Source organism: Coturnix japonica, chromosome 23 (assembly GCF_054131305.1).
Source record: "Coturnix japonica strain WE chromosome 23, WE-NBRP24, whole genome shotgun sequence".
In the NCBI taxonomy this organism is placed as follows: Eukaryota; Metazoa; Chordata; class Aves; order Galliformes; family Phasianidae; genus Coturnix; species Coturnix japonica.
In genome coordinates, this window is record NC_140685.1 from 10,313,411 (window position 1) to 10,328,671 (window position 15,261).

General features: G+C 46.9%; 2 protein-coding genes across 50 annotated transcripts in view; both read left to right on the forward strand.

Moving 5' to 3' along the window:
- The first annotated feature begins 1,002 nt into the window (after positions 1-1,002).
- Positions 1,003-9,586, forward strand: TSEN54 (tRNA splicing endonuclease subunit 54). 15 transcript variants are annotated; one of them, XR_001558909.3, is made up of 11 exons: positions 1,003-1,049; positions 1,196-1,330; positions 2,076-2,139; positions 2,277-2,360; positions 3,521-3,619; positions 3,929-3,981; positions 4,323-4,421; positions 5,520-6,166; positions 6,738-6,824; positions 7,463-7,579; positions 8,599-9,586. XR_001558909.3 is itself a non-coding variant. In XM_085523215.1 (11 exons), exons 4-11 carry the CDS (start codon positions 2,295-2,297, stop codon positions 8,747-8,749), a joined length of 1,293 nt encoding a protein of 430 aa, XP_085379341.1. In that variant the 5' UTR covers positions 1,003-1,100; positions 1,196-1,330; positions 2,076-2,139; positions 2,277-2,294; the 3' UTR covers positions 8,750-9,586. The 15 variants fall into 15 exon arrangements, 8 of the variants coding, with proteins under 8 accessions (XP_085379341.1, XP_085379343.1, XP_015735774.2 ...); XM_085523215.1 differs by having other exon boundaries at positions 1,003-1,100; positions 6,738-6,798; XM_085523217.1 differs by having other exon boundaries at positions 2,258-2,360; positions 6,738-6,798.
- A 1,251-nt stretch (positions 9,587-10,837) lies between these two features.
- LLGL2 (LLGL scribble cell polarity complex component 2) overlaps positions 10,838-15,261 on the forward strand; it is a 29,967-nt gene continuing 25,543 nt past the window's right edge. For 13 of the 35 annotated variants that reach the window (XM_085523176.1, XM_085523179.1, XM_085523204.1 and 10 more), the window contains exons 1-2: positions 11,143-11,258; positions 12,016-12,075. Coding sequence is in view for 8 of the 35 variants with exons in the window: in XM_085523203.1 (XP_085379329.1) it covers positions 10,956-11,258 (303 nt within the window). In the remaining 27 variants the exon portion in view is untranslated. Of the gene's footprint in view, positions 11,259-12,015; positions 12,076-12,213; positions 12,310-14,290; positions 14,390-15,261 lie in introns of those variants that run through there. The other 22 variants (XM_085523174.1, XM_085523178.1, XM_085523189.1 and 19 more) reach the window with 9 other exon arrangements.

Sequence of the window (15,261 nt, forward strand, 5' to 3'; positions counted from 1 at the left end):
TTCCTCCCGCCCCTTTTCTCCGCTGCAGTTTGACTATACGAACTGGAAGGGTCACATTCTTCAACTTGTCCCTTTCTCCAAGCTGTTACTGGGAGGAGTGAGTTAATTCCTTTTGGTGCCTTTTTCTATAGCACCTATTTCTCAAATAAAGGATCTGTCATTGCCTTCATTTGCCCTTCACCCACTTTCAAACTCTGAACATACAGCAATAAAATCTAATCCTGCCTTCCCCACTGTTGCAGCCCTAAGGGTAAGCTGGAATTGAGGTCCCTAAGCCATGCCAGATAGCAGGTTAGTGACATCCTTCCCCCAAAACTGATTGCCACCTGAACCTTCTATACAGCTAAACTGGCCCATGACAGCTGGGTAACCAAGACGGAGAGCAGGCATGTTCTGCCAGGTGGGAAGAGGTGACTCACTGGCCCTTAGCATAGGGTTGGAATCCGACTAATAGTGTTTTATCAGTCCTCCCTGGTTGCTAATTGAACAAATTTCATTCAACAGACTCACTAGTGGGAGACAAGCCACATAAGTTCAGGTTGTTCCCCATCCACTTGTTTCACATTATTCCAGATTGTTCCAGAGGAGTTCTGGCCCATTCTGGACAGTTGTGGGTTGTTCTGGAAGGTTCCAGAGCATTCCAGAGGCTCCCAGCCAGTTCTGGAGGATTGCAGGCACTTCCAGACGGTTCTGGGTGGCCCTACAGCAACTGTGATGCCCACGATAATGAGGTGGAAGGAGGCGCATTTTTATCTTTTTTTCTCACCATCTGAGTTTATTGAAATTCAGCTACAGTTCCGAGGTTATTAGTTAGCGATGTCCCAGTCTTTAACGACCCATCATCTTTCCCAGCTGTTTTTCTGCTCATTTCACGTACAGCTCCATGAACACCGACGGCGACCGGCTGCCCCGCCCCGCCGGGCTCCTGCTCCCGGCTCCCTGCGCCCTCCGAGCCGCCAGGGGGCGCGCGAGGCTCTCATAGCGCTCCGCCGGCGCTGGGGCGTCCCGTGTTGAACGGCGATGGAGTCGGGCTGTTCGCGGCACCCGAGGTGAAGGGCAGCGAGGGTGGGAGACTTAAAAGGGCGGCTCTGACGGCTGAGGTGGGGATGGGAGCGGTGAAGTTGATGGTTTAGTGGCAGCGGTTGTGCTTGGTTTGGCGCTGCTGTGCTCTTACCGCTTCCCTCCTTCCCTGCAGGCGGAATAGGGCCCCTCGGCGCTCCTGCGGGCAGAAGGAGCTGGTGCCCGACGGCTCAGCCGAGCAGGCCGAGCGGCTGCGGGTGTGTTTGGAGGAGCAGCGGCAGCAGCTGGCTGAGGAGCGTGTGGAACGGCCGTAAGTGTCTGCGCCCAGAGCTTGGGTCCCAGCGGCAGTGGGGGCGTAGCCGGCTTGGATGGGCCCGCACAGCCCCTTGGTGCTGCCGGGTGGGCCTGCAGGCTGCGTGCCGGTGGTGCTGCAGTGCAGGCATCGCTCGGAGCTCCTTATGCTGCATCAGTTCTGGTGGTTTCTGCTGTACTCTGGAAATCGTGGTTTCTTGGGAGCTTTCCTCAGCTGTTTGTCGCTTCTCCACCAGTTGTGTGCTAACAGTTTTCCTGTTATTGCTAAGTGGTAGAAGCCCTTTGCATAAAGATGCACAGGCTTTCAGGGTGGTGGCTTTCAGGCAAGGCGGAGTGCGTTGTTGCCTTCCACTGCATATCTGTAAACATGTGTCTGGAGCAGCAATGGAGGCTCTCAGAATGGAAGGGAGGTTGGAAAGGTTAAGGTTCCTTTCATATAACAGCCATTGACACAGGGAAATTGAGGTACTAAGCATATAGTTGTATCTCCAGCAGCATGCTGCAGTATGGACTGACATTTGGGTGATGCCTGGAGGTGCTCTTAACTAGCGTGTGATGATAAAAATCCTCACCTGGTACTGCTGGATGCAGAGAATAGCAGCTTTCTCAGGCTTTACATTGTAAAAGTACTGCCTGAAGGTTTGCTGTTGTTTAACCTTGTTAAATTGCTAGAATAGGAGTTAATCATGGCTGATTGTAAAACATGCTGGTAACAAAGAAACCCTAATTTTTAACCTTCTCAGGGGGAATCTGGTGAAAGCCGTGTGGAAGCCAGAACAGGGCATTGTGGAGCTGGAGTCCCCTGCGGTGAGTCTGCTGCAGAGTGTACTCAGTACCATCATCTCCTGCTGGCAACTCCTTGTTTTGCTTCTTGAAATGGGAGAGAGCCTGGTTGTCAGCAGTGAACAGCCATAATCCATCACAGGTTTGTGCTTCTGTTGCAGGGGAAGTTCTGGCACACTATGGGATTCTCACAGTGTGGCAAACAGTGTCTACTGCCTGAGGAGGCTCTGTACTTGCTGGAGTGTGTAAGTAGGCTACCTACACATGGATGGGAGCACTGGGCTTTTCATGAATGACTGAGGGAGCTGTAGTAGCTGGATGTTTACCTCCCTTTTGATTCACGTCTAAAGTCAATTGACGTGTGTTGGTTGTTGCTGCAAACTGAGCAGTTGATAAATGACTGATTCCCAAGGTGTTGTCTCTTAGCCTGTTTGCTGATGGCATTGTTGGTTTCCAGGCCATGGGTTTATCTGTTGCATTCGAAAGCAGTCTTTGTGCTGTTGATAGGATGTGTCAATTGAACCAGTAGCCAATTTATCCAACTGGTATTGTCTTTATCCCACTATATATCAGATGTGATGGTAGATATTGGAAAAGTGTCTGGATTATTTGTGTTACTGTTAGTAAAGTAGTAATAACTCTGGGTTTTCTCTTCACAGACAGTTGTTACCAGTGGCATAGGTGCACCAATCTAAAGGGGAGCTTTTTTGCCTTTAATTAGATTCATGGGTATCTAGTAATATTAAGTCTTTATTGCAGTAGCTGGATATTCTTTGCCTTTTGCAGTTCGACAATAGATTTTAAAAAACAAACAAACAAAAAAACCCCTCAGTAATACTTAATCATTTGTTAAGTACAGAGCCCATCCCCAGAAGCAGAGAAGACCATCTGTGTGTTTTTTGTTTGCTTGTTTTTGGAAAAAGAGGTATAGCCTCTGGAGATTAATTGCTTTTGCCTGGTGAAATTTATCTCTGGGTCTGAGGCTGTAAATGTTTAAGGAGCCACCAGCTGGTAGTATCTGAAGATGCCTTCAGTTCCCCTTTCTCAGCTCTCTCCATGTTGCTAGTACTAAATGTTTTGTGGCTGTGCTGTGTACTAGATTACTGAGATGATCAAAATTAAAGGGAATTATCTCCCAAAACAATTATATTTCAACAGTTGAGCAGATGCAGTAGTATTAAGGGGTAGTGCTGGGACAGAAGCTGGCAGCTTTGGATAAAAACATCTTACCTCATTGCTAAAACCATAGTGTTGAGGAGGGACTGTATGTAGGAATCCAGGAAGTGCTTGAAAAGGCAAGGATGGTGCTGGGTCCAGCTATTGGGACCCACTGACAAGATGCTGTTATGACCTTGCATAGATTTGTTCCCTGTGATCCTCTAAACATCAGTCTTTATCTCCGCAGGGCTCTCTTCAGCTCTTTTACAAAGACATGATTATGTCAGTCCAGGAAGCCTATGAAATTCTGCTGTCCCAGGAGGTGATGAACCTGCTACGTTACCAGGTGTGTTGGGAGCTTCAGCAGAGGATGAAAGCAGGAAGCCAAGCCCAGCCTTTGCAACATGACCTTTCCCAGGGACAGGGTAGACAGGAAGGGAAGTAGAGTTGTTCTGAGTTTCCCTACTACCACCACCCCCACTTATCTTTTTCTAGATAATTATTCCCTATTTCCCTATCTTTGCTCTAGCTCCTAACATTAGAGTTTTTTTCCTCTGCCCATGCAGTACAGTGTTTATAAAATTGCAGCAGAACTGAGGAAGATTCTTTGGTGTTGGGGCAGACACTTAACCTTCTTGTTTTCCTTCACTCCAAGGTGTTCAGCCACTTGAAGCAACTGGGCTATATTGTACTGAGATTCAGCCCCAGGTAATCAGCTCTTTCCATGTTGCTTTCTCCTCTCTGAAGACCTTGAGCAGCCTTGTGCCTACCCTGTGGCACTCATGGAACAGCAGAGGACTTTAACCCTGTGTTGTGTGTCTTGGGAGGATTAAAGGCTAAAAGTGGCACACTGCCCTTTCTGACTCTTTCCTCATGTGGAGGTTACTGCTAATATGAAGTGCGATGTGAATTTAGGATGGCTTCAGTCATTCTTGTGGGTTTCTTTTTCCTGGAAGAAAAGTTTGTTGCTGCTGTTTTTTGGGGATTGAGCAGAAGAATATTTTCTCTAACCTGCCATGCTCTCAATCTCTGTTGGTGTCTCCTTGCAGCACTGTCCCGTCTCCTTATGAGAGACAACTAAACCTGGAAAGCCATTGCAAGAGCTCTGGGAAACACCATCACAAAAAGAGGAGGAGTTCCAGCCCTGGGTAAGGATTTGTCCCAGAGCTGCCATCCATGCTCTCCCAGGCCCTGCTGGCTTAGGATCAGCTGCTTTGTGTGGTGATATTCCTAAGCACTGCGGTGCTATTTGCGAACCTTTTGTAGTACACTCTTGTGTCACATTTGTATGTCTTCCACTAAGCTTCCCAAATGGAGTGATGTCAAAATGGAAGTGAAGATCAGTGCAGAAGAAATGTGGCAGATGTTTTCTCTCCCTCTTTTTCAGAAGGAGCAGACACAACATTGTCCATTTTGCACTTTTTAACACTGCCTTGATGAAGTTTGCATGTTATGAATGCACAGCAAAGGGCATAGTTGGGTTGTGATCCTTGTATATAGCTCTAGAATTTGTCAAAAATGCAAGCAGAAGCTAACAAACATGACGACTAATTTTGCTATTATAATCATGAAAGTTTCCAGTAGGTGGCGTCATCTTTTAAAAATGTAGGGAGGAAGACGCTGATCTGCTGGTTCCTTCCTGTTACTAAATAAATAGATGCCCAAGGAGCTGTGAAGTTTTTGGAGCTGGGAGATAAAAATGTTTGTTTCAGAGCTGTTCCATCTTTTCTGTAGTCCGGGGACTGGTGCTAGGCACCAGTAAGAGATACTGGCAGGAAGGTTTGTGCCTTGTAGTGCTGATATCTGAGGCCTGCTCAGTTCAACTGATGTCCATAGCATTTGCGTGGAAGTGTGTGGTTCAGCATCCAGGATGTTTGGAGGCTGCAGGGTGGGTTGAGACCATGTGTACAAATCAAGACTGAGATTCTGTTGAATGTTGAAGTCAAACCCCATGTAGGGCTGCTGAGATTATTCTACTTTTGGCATTCTCTGTTTGGTTTTGGCCTGTTTGATTGTGTTTTTTTTTTTTTTTTCTTCTTCTCTTAAGCATATGCCTTCCTTCCACATATGAGGTTGTAGTCAGGGGTTTGCTAGACCTGTCTGGAAGGTCCTGACACCCTTGCCATCCTTCCTTCAGACACGGCAGATAGCGTTCTTGCTATTCCATTGTAGAAAGCAGGATTTAAAGGGAATCATATATCACCACTAACCCTTTCTGGTTTTTATGTTGCTGTTTCTGTCTTCAGATCATGTGAGAAGAAACATAAGGTATCTGAGGACCTTCCAAAAGCTGAAGGGACCCGTGAAAAAGGTAGAGATGACTGTGGAGAATTCAGCTGTGTTCCCTTGGATGAGAAGCCATTGTCAGAGCAGCTGAAGGAATTGGATACTGACAATGGAGAGGAGCAGTCTGTCACATCAAACTCAGTTCCTCTTGATGCAGGACGAAAGAACATCCCAAGCTCCTCCTGGAGTCTGGTAGCTGGAGACCAGAAGGCAAGCAGCACTGGAACCCGTGTGCCACGCTGGGATTTTACCACAATCTTCTTGCCAAATGTGGCCCCAGATCAGCCATGTATACATCTGCCCTCACCTGACAGCAAGCTTCTGCCAGAAAATGTGCCAGGGAGGGAAGTTGATGCAGCATCCTGGTGCAGACGCATCAATCAAAAACAGGAGAAGCTGTCACAGAAGGAAAGGGAGCAGCAGGAAAAGGGAAGCAAGTACAAAAGCAGTATCAGTGCTGACAGGGAGGTCAGGTGCTGCATCAATTGGCAGGAATACAAAGCTCTCTTGAGATGGAGGAGCCAACAGAAAGTTTGGATACGACCACCACATCTGTGGGACCAAGCTGTCACACCACTTCTGCAGCCAGAGGAAGCTACCTCATTAGGTAGGGGCTATGAGAGACTACCAAGGGCATGGATACTCTCACCCTGCACCAGCTCTGTGAAAGGCTCATTTATGCAGCAGCAAAAGGGATGACCTGGAGACGTAATATCAGTTTAGGGGTGTAGTGTCTTGAGAAGAAAAATCTCATTTTGAAGGACTAGGCAAAGTAGGCACAGATGAGCTGAGCATGGGTAGGGGAGAGGGAAGAAAGCTTGTTTTCTTGCCTTTCTGTCTCTTTCTGTAATTCTCTAGAGCCCACTCAAATGCCAGGATGACAGGGCCTTGGGAGGTCTTCTAATCCATTCTCCATATCTTGCTGTATTTCAGTCCTTTGTGCTAGGCTATTAGGCAGTCAGGGCCAGCAAATTGCAAAGCACTTGCAGGATGTTCAGGGCTGCATGCTGGGAGGAGATGAGGAAGTCTTTTGAAGTATCCCGTGGTGACTCTGGTGACAGTGCTGCCAGCTATTGTTGGAGGAGGAAGACTTTTGTGAGTGGGTGGCGGTGGAGTGCTTGGATTGCCCTGGGACAGATGTAGCTGGTCTGATTCGTTCCTGTTCTTCCTCCTTCCAGCTGCAGTCCGCCAACAGATCAGTGTGCTGCAGCCCTCCCACATACTGGATGGAGCCTCCTGGTTAGTAGCCAGCCAGCTCATAGCTGGTAAGGTGTGTGGCTGGGCTGTCTTGTGACTGTCCCTGCTTGTGAGGTCTGTGAGATGCTCGCAGCAGCAGCTTAGGAGCTATCTGGGATTCTGTTGCATCTGTAGTGAGTGGCTGGCATTTCTATGGACAGGGCTGCAGTAACAGAGGTAGGGCATTTCATGCTGCGGTTGTTCTTGTTTTACTGTTCCCTTTTTGCATGCCAGCCAGGTGATCTCAAGAGGTTTGGTTGGGTTTTACCTGTAACTTATCTATGGAATGTGTTGCCGTGCCTGTTGCAAGAGTGGTAAAGCCTAGGCCCTGGGATTTCTGGTTCTGCTCCTGCCTCAAAGAGTTGATTGGTTGTGTCTTGTCTTAGTAGGATGAAGCAGTGCTTTGCTTCTGTATCTGCTTATGGTACCTTTTGCAAGGGATTGCAATGAGAGGCAAGTGGCAGCTTGCTCTGATCTGATTACAGAAAGTGGAAGATCTAGAAAGTAACTATAACAGCCCCAGGTTCAGTCCCTTGAGAAGAGAAGCCTTTCAAAGGGCTCAAACTAGCTACGCTTCTAGAGCTTTTGTTTGTTCTTTTATCTGCAGCCTGTCTACCCTGCAGTGCTTCAGATCCTTAGGTATGTGCGTATTTTCCCTCTCCTGTAGGCTACAAGAGGACTTGGAGAGTATCAAGATAGACTTCAACGTATATCAAGCAGATGCTGTGGCCAAGTTTAAGAAGACAAATCCTGGGAAGCCATATGTCAGGATGTGTGTTCAAAGGTATCTGTGGGTCTTATGCTGTGATTTGAAGTTTGCAGTAAGTCCTAATGATCTGTGAATAACCCAGGATCTTGTGAGCTTTACAGTTCATCAAAATGCCTCCCTTAGGAAGATGGTCCTACCCAAGTTTGTTGATTGTTTTTTAGTGCAGTTCTTGCACTCAACCAACCCACTGTACTTGGTCATCTATTTGTTACTTTCTCTGTTACTGGAGTCAGGAATAAGAAGCCACAGTTATGTAAGTAGTGTGTGTGAAACTTGCATAGAGCTAGATCAGTTTTCTAAGGAAGCTGAATCTTCGCTGCTGTTCCTTGTGGCTTTCTGCAGCAATGCACTTCGCCAGAGCTTGTGGCAAACTCATGGCTATGAGATTAATATTTTAGTCTGCCAAATGTAACTTTAAAATCAATACAGACAGAAGATAGGTGTTTCCCTTTCTTGCTGGATACAGAATGTACTACTTAAATTCTGTAGGTAAGTACAAAGTTATGTCCCCAGCCTAATACCCTAATTTTGGCATATTAAAACTGTCTCTCTTCCACTCTGCAGCTGTAGTAAACAGAGGAAGGAAGGCAGTAGTGCAGTTTGACAAAAGACTGTCATTGGCAAGTGGGATGATCCTTGCTGCATAAACACTTCCATCCATGAGCAAACTACAGAATTAAAAGGAGGGAAAAACGAGTCAGGTGTTGATTTGAGTAGCATAAAGATCTTCCAAGCACAAAGGTGTTAAGATTGCATTGGGTTGGCAACTTGTCAGCAGCCCTGTGAGCTGCATCTTATAGGCACAGCGTGGAGAACTGTGCAGATGCTTTTGTTTTTGGCAAAGTATTTGACAGCTTCCAGTTCCTGACTTACAACATGCTTTTTGGAGATTGGCAGCTTCCTGCTTGGTTTGAAAAGGATGGAGAGGTTTACTAACAACTCCTAAGACCACATGGAGCTGTTTTTTGCTGACCAGGACAAATTTGTTTATATATTCTTGCTATGAGAGCAATGGGCTGTTTTTCTCTCTGCAGCTTTGATGAGCAGATCCCATCCCTTCGGGCTTTGAAGCAGGTTACGTATCAGAGTGGGGATGTTCCAGTGGTCTTTGCTCTAGTGGACCATGGAGAAATTGCCTTCTACTCACTAAAGGAATTCAAGCTGCCAGATGATGTTAATTACTGAAGTTCAAGACATTTACTTAAATGATGTGGGGTGAAGGAAGGATTCACTCAGGATTTGCTTTCTTGATTAATGGAATATTACAAAAAATAGAGCCTGTGGTAACCAGGTAGAACTTTGGATGGCGTTGTTAGAGGTTTCACCCAAAAGGGAGATGGCTCATGCATGACAGCAAAATGTACTGAAAACGGTGGCCTAGTTGGGCGTGTCTGGACTGGAGAATGCACTGCTTTGTTCTTGAATGTATTGGTTTTCCAGCTTTCTCATCTTCTGGACCACTAGTTTACCTTTCCTGTGTCATGACTGATCTGTGGACCATTAAAAAAGCACTCTACTGCTGTAAAACCCTTGTCATATTCTAGGAACCACCATACTAGGCCAGCTGAAGTCACTGACATCAGCCAAGGGCAGAAGAAGCTGATCAGATCTGTGATGGTGTCCTGAGCCTGTCATTCAGCTGCTCCAACAGATTAGAATCTTACCCAGTAGTTGAAAATGAAACGGACATAAAACTCAGCCACCCTGATAAAAGGTGCTTCCTGAGCCTTCCAGGCCTGTGACTGTTGTGCTCCAAACCAAGGATGTCATTGCTTTCAAGGCCTTATCGTGTGAGCCTTCCCCCATCATATCCAGGTACCAAATCTGTGTTAGCCTCTATGCAAAAGCATCAGTGTAGGTGCCATAAAGTCTGTTCAGTGGGTACTGAGCTCAGCCGTGTTCAGTATCTAGGTTCTTTAGAAGTGTAATAGCAGCTGTTCTATAGATGTATCTTACATGATATTTTTTTAGTTCCTTTTGGAGGTGGGGAGAAGTTTAAGCAATAAAGAACCTTTTCCAACAGTGCAAGTTTCTCAGTCTGATTCTTAGCTTCCCCCAAAATATTTGTGAGTTACACAGAGAGACACTTTGGGGAAACTGCTGGGCCCCTAGTAGCAGCATTGGGTGAATGCCTGCTCACAGTCCTGTAACCATGTGTCTGTGTAACTCACATGCCTGTGTTTGGATCCTACTTCCTTGTTCCTAGGAGGGCAGTGTTACTCAGAGCCTGGAGGAGCCTGCTTCCCCGTGCAGTTCCTGTTGGCACACAGCACCTTGTGATCTTTCTCCTGCGTAGCCAGAAGTATTGTAGCCCAAAGTGGCAGCAGTCTGCTGCAAGCACTGTGCTTGTTCCTGTATCATTCACATACTCATGTTACCAGATGCTGGAATTCAGCAGGACTTTGCTAAGGTAAGGGTATGACAGTTCATCCTACACAAACTCCTCCTCTTCTCTGCCTGGAGCCTGTGCCTTTGCTTTGGTTGTCCTCCTTAGAAGCTGGGGCTGTTGGCAGTTCCAGTCTGTGCCTTCAGCATTCACCCAGACTGTTTTGCAGATTAAAGGCAGTGGGAAGAGAATTTCTAAGAACAGACAGAGAAGAGTTCCAGTCTGACCTATAGGGCTCTTGTTCGTCCTGGAATTAGGTTAAACTCATTCATGTGGATTTCAGTCAGTCTCATCCTGTTATGCCGGAGTGGAATTGCATTGAGGTACTTTACAAGAGCCACTTAGTGAGTTTCACTAGGGAGAGACTGCCTGATTCAGCACAAAACAATACAACTTAATAATCACTGCAGGGAGGATTGAGAAACTGTCTGCCTTGCTCAGCACCACAACATCTGGCAGTGCCTTTGCTGGGTTGGGATTATGATGCAGACTGATACCACTGCTTTATTTTGGATTGACAGGATGTTGCAAGGTGATAATGGAAGCAAGTAGTTTAATTTAAAACCTTCACCTTTGGAAGCTGGGTTGAAATAGTGACTGTGGGCCCTTATCAAACTTTTCACGGATGCGGACTTCCCAGTGCTACTGCAACACGAGACAGACTCTCAGCAGCAGAGCTGCGTAACAAGACAGCAGCAGTTCTGCTGCCCTATCTGGCTAAGGCTTCGAATTCCTGTTCGGTCTTCCCATCCCTTTCATTTTTGCAGCTCATTGTGGCTTGGAGTCTTCCCTGGCTTTGTGCTGTGTCGCCGCCCCGTGCAGAGCTGGCTGATAAACCGAGCAGAGAGAAGAGGGGCCGCACGCAGCGCGAGAACCGGCCGTCCCGACCCTGACCAGCTCCTCGCCGCACACGCGTCCTCCCCGACCTGAGCCCACGGGAGGCGCCGCTCGTGAACGGCGGCGGCTGTAGCAGCTGCTTTGCGATTGGCTGGAGGCGGGCCGAGAATGAATGAGCTACGGCCGAGAATGAATGAGCTACGGCCTAGAATGAATGAGCTGCGCCCGCGGCGGATGGAAGAGGGAAGAGGCCGCAGGTCCGAGGAGCGGCGGGCGGAGCTGCCCTGGGGGGCGGAGCTGACGGGCGGAGCTCCGCCCCGGGAGCGCTATTGGCATCGAGGCCCCGCCCCGCCGCGCCCCTCCCAGCGGTGCCCAGCGAGGCCGCCGCCGCGCGGAGGAGGGGGAGCGAGCGCGGAGCGAAGCGAGGCCAGGGCGGCTCGGTCCGGCCCGGCCCAGGTTCCCCCCCCGCAGGTGAGCGCGGCGGATGGGCTGCCGTGACCGGGCTGCGGGTCTCCGCGAGGGGTCCGATTGCGGGAGGGGTCTCTCGGAGGGCCGGGCCGGGCCGGTAGCCGGGACTGTGCCTACGGCCCCACCCAGGTACCGCGGTGCCCTGCGGGCTTTGATCCGGAACTTTCCCGGCGGGACCGGCAGGTGCTGGGCGTACGCGTCCCCTGCCCTGGGAGTCTGCTCTGCCGAGGGTACGGGCTCGGCACGCCCAGTGCAGTTCAGGCACCGCTGGGTTTGTAGGTTTTTTCAATTCGTTTTGGTTTTTTTTTTTCCCCTTGTTTATCGAGTTTGATTTATTGTGTTTACTCTGGACTGAGCGTGCAGCTGGGGAGTGCTGCCAGGGAGTCGGGGAGCTTTACGTTCTGGGATTTTTTTAGGTACTCCAAACTTCCTGTCCTAGCACTTAGCGTGAGCGGGTTTGGGGCTGAGCAGTTTCTGGTGCCCGGCCCTGCTGGGAAAGCTGTCCCCGGCAGGAGCCACGACCGCCTCACTGCGTGCACCCCTGGGCGGCCCCGTCCCACTGCTGAGACCTGAGCCTCACCTTGCATCGGGAGGGGACGTGGCTGCAGCCCTCTCTTGCGGCACTCTTTCTGCTGCAACTCCTCAGAGGATAAGTAACGAATCAGAATCGTCATGCACGCTTTGGGATGTTCTGTTACTATCTTTCCAACATTATATAGACTGTATTACTCTGTATTTTTGTTTTTTTTTCTCCCTAAAGAGCTTGTTTGGTCAGGGGGCGTGCCGCTTCTAAACAGCGTGGAGCAGGCGAGACTAGAAGGTGAGATGAGTTGTTTGGCTTTGTCTCAGGTTACCTGCAGTTGTTGCAGTGGAACAAAGTGGTTGCTGACATCTTGTCTCTTGGGGGAGAGGCTTAGCCTTGGCTTTGGGGAAAGCTTTGTGTTTTTATACCTGGTGGTGTTCTTTGGAGCAGAGCAGCTGAGGTGGACACAAGGGTCTGTATTTCTGCAGGGGCACAGAGCGTTATGAGGATAACGATGAGAACTTGTCTAGGGTAATGAAAATTGTGCATTGTGGTGTGTTACTTGATAGGAAAGCTGCTTTTTGTGTTCCTCTGAGACTGCTTCAGTCAACTGGAATATCTTTCTGTACCAAGTCCCAGGCGAATCTATGCTCAAAGCAGGCTGCCTACTGCTTTTACCTTTGATTTGGGTAGCTGGGACTTCTGGCAAGCAGAATGCGAAGCTGTGGTGCATTCCAAGGCTTCTCTGTGCATGCTGATGTATTGCTTATAAAGGCAATAAAAAAGTTTGGCTGATGGAGGGGCAGAGGCAAGCTGTACAGCTTGAGGTGTTCCATTCAGTTTGTGGTACAGAAACGGACAAAGAATTCTCAAACATTTTTGTAGGACTGTGCTGAGGAACATTGTTTTTCACTTGGTTTTGTACAGATTGCATTTGCTCCAACTCCTTACTAAAGAAAGCTATTGGAGGAGTTAAATCTGTTCAGATAAACCTGTATCTTCTAGTTGCCTTGTGGTACAATATTGCAATTAGTATGCTGAACTGCGTATGGGGCTGCCGTGGGTATTCTTCCTCAACAATATTTTGACTTGAGAGGTGTCAGAGGATTTAAACTTATGTAAGTAATGTTTATTTCTGTGTAGAAATTCTGTGGAAAAAACAATTTGTCATTGGAAAGTTTCTTCTTGCTAGATCTTCCTGTGTTGCTTTACAAATAACTTTGTGGCTTGCTTTATTGACCCACTATGTTTGGCATGTAAGGTGCTATTCCAAAACTACAAGCCATCTGAATCATGTTTATCAGTAAAAGTAGACAAAGAGATTTGTGTGATGTGCAGCTAGGTTGTTCAGTGCAACATAACTTTGTTCTTCTACAGCAATTTCATGTTGTCGTGCTCCTATGACAAGGAAAACACAATAGGAGCCATAATGACACATGAAACTTGCACAGTTAGTAAATTCTTTGCAGATGGGAGCTCTCTGGGTAACTGAACACAAAGCTGTGAGAGTACATGAAACTTCTCTGATTTGTATGCTTGTTTCTCAGTTATTTTAGAAGGATTCTTGGAGAATCCATCCAATTCTTACTAATGTTCTCTCTGTTTTGGGAGGATGGCTACTTGCACAGTCTGTTCAGTTGCTTATTTAACTCAGGGTTCACAAAAATAAATCCTTTTTGCAGGAGGATCTTTCAGTTTACCTCTCTGCTGCCTGACTGATGTATGCAAGCTGCATCTGATTACTTCCCTGTTTCTATAAATCTGTGAATGCTGGGGTGCTAGCAGTTATCAGCACTTACATTGTGCAAGGGAGGTTTATGTGTGGGTCTCAGATGTAAAAATAATGCTGTCAAAGCATCTTCTTGAAGAAGCCTGATTCTGGGGAGAGGAGAGCATATCTTGTGCTTCTGAGCTTTCTACCAACTCCTTCATTTACCCTATCTATTCTACTTGGCTCGTATTTTATACTTCAATATATGTCTTGCTAGTGTGTCATAGCCAAGCAACATCATAGAGATGAATTTCACAGTGACAGCCCAATTAAATAAATGTTAGGGATTATTTCATTGATTTCAATCTAAAACTCTTAATTTCATAGAAATGAATGTCTGGCAAGTCTAATGGCTTTCTGGAATCAATAAACTCAATATTGCTAATATTTAGATAATGCTGATTTTGTTAATACCAGTGCAACTGGTACTAAGGAATAGCTTTTTCCTGTGTAATTGCTCCAGCCTTTGTTTTGTTACTGTTAACATTTCTAGGGGCAAGGGGGAGGCCTAGATTAAACGTGGCTGTGGTGGTTACTGTTTGCTTGTAGTTCAAACAAAGCTTCTTGATAAGGACTCTTATTTTAGCAGGGCTTATAAAGTATTATCAAATGTGCAGGTAGAACTTCTGTCATTAAGGATATGTAAGCAAGAAAGAGTGGTGGAGGAGGAAAGAACAAAAAGCAGGAGGCCTAAAAGCATGGCGAGATCCAAAAGTAATTGAGATATTTGATTCCTTTTAGAGAAAGCTGTTGGACCTGTTCAAACTGAGTAAAGGTCACCTAGGAGGTTAACAGACAGTAATTTGCAACTCTCTTCCCTGAACAAAATACTTATTACAGGTATGGCTTTACTTGGGTCCATGTCCACCTTCAGTACTGTTTGTGTATGAAAAACTTCTGACCTGGCCTTCCTCATCTTGTAAGACTGGATTAGGTTGCATGATTAGGATTTAGAGTATCAGTTCTCTTACTCTTGTGGGTGGATCTTTCACCGTCATAATAGGATGTGAGCAAAAATTGCAAAAGTCTTCTACAAAAAGTGATTCCCTCACAGCCTTGTTGACTGAGAAAATCCAGTGTTTCAGCAATCTCTGCATGTGCACCAATACACATGGCTACACGCTGAAGCAATGAAGACAAAGCAAAATGTAGATCTCTGCAGTGGGATTGCTAACACATGGTTAGCGAGTAACGGTTACTGCTTTTCCTAGGAAGAGGAAGCATTTTCTTTTGTTGAGTATGGGTCTGCCATGAGACCTGTCACGTGTACTTGCCGTAAATCTCAATGTTTCAAGTGAACTGAGCTAAGCAAAGAAGCCAGAATAAAGTCTGGTTTCCGTGTTAACTGCTCAGCCTGTTATTGGCAACAGGATCATATTGCAGTTTGTGTTAATACTAACCCTAACAACTCTTTTTGCTTTTCTGTGTAAATAGTGAAGAGCATTTGTTTTGTGGCTGAATCTAATTAAATGGGGTGAAGAAGAGTACCTCACCACATTTAGCCAAGCATGCTAACAGAGCTGAACGAGCTCAATATACAGCATGCTTTGAGCTTTGCTGTCAGGTGTCCATGTACTCAATATGAGCAAAATTGGGACTGACTCAGCCTTGGGCTATTGTTGCCTATAAACAGGCTGACCTCAATACTTCTTAGAAGATAATGTTGCATATGATTTCTGGTTAAGAGGCTAATTTTGAAAGCCTGAAGAATT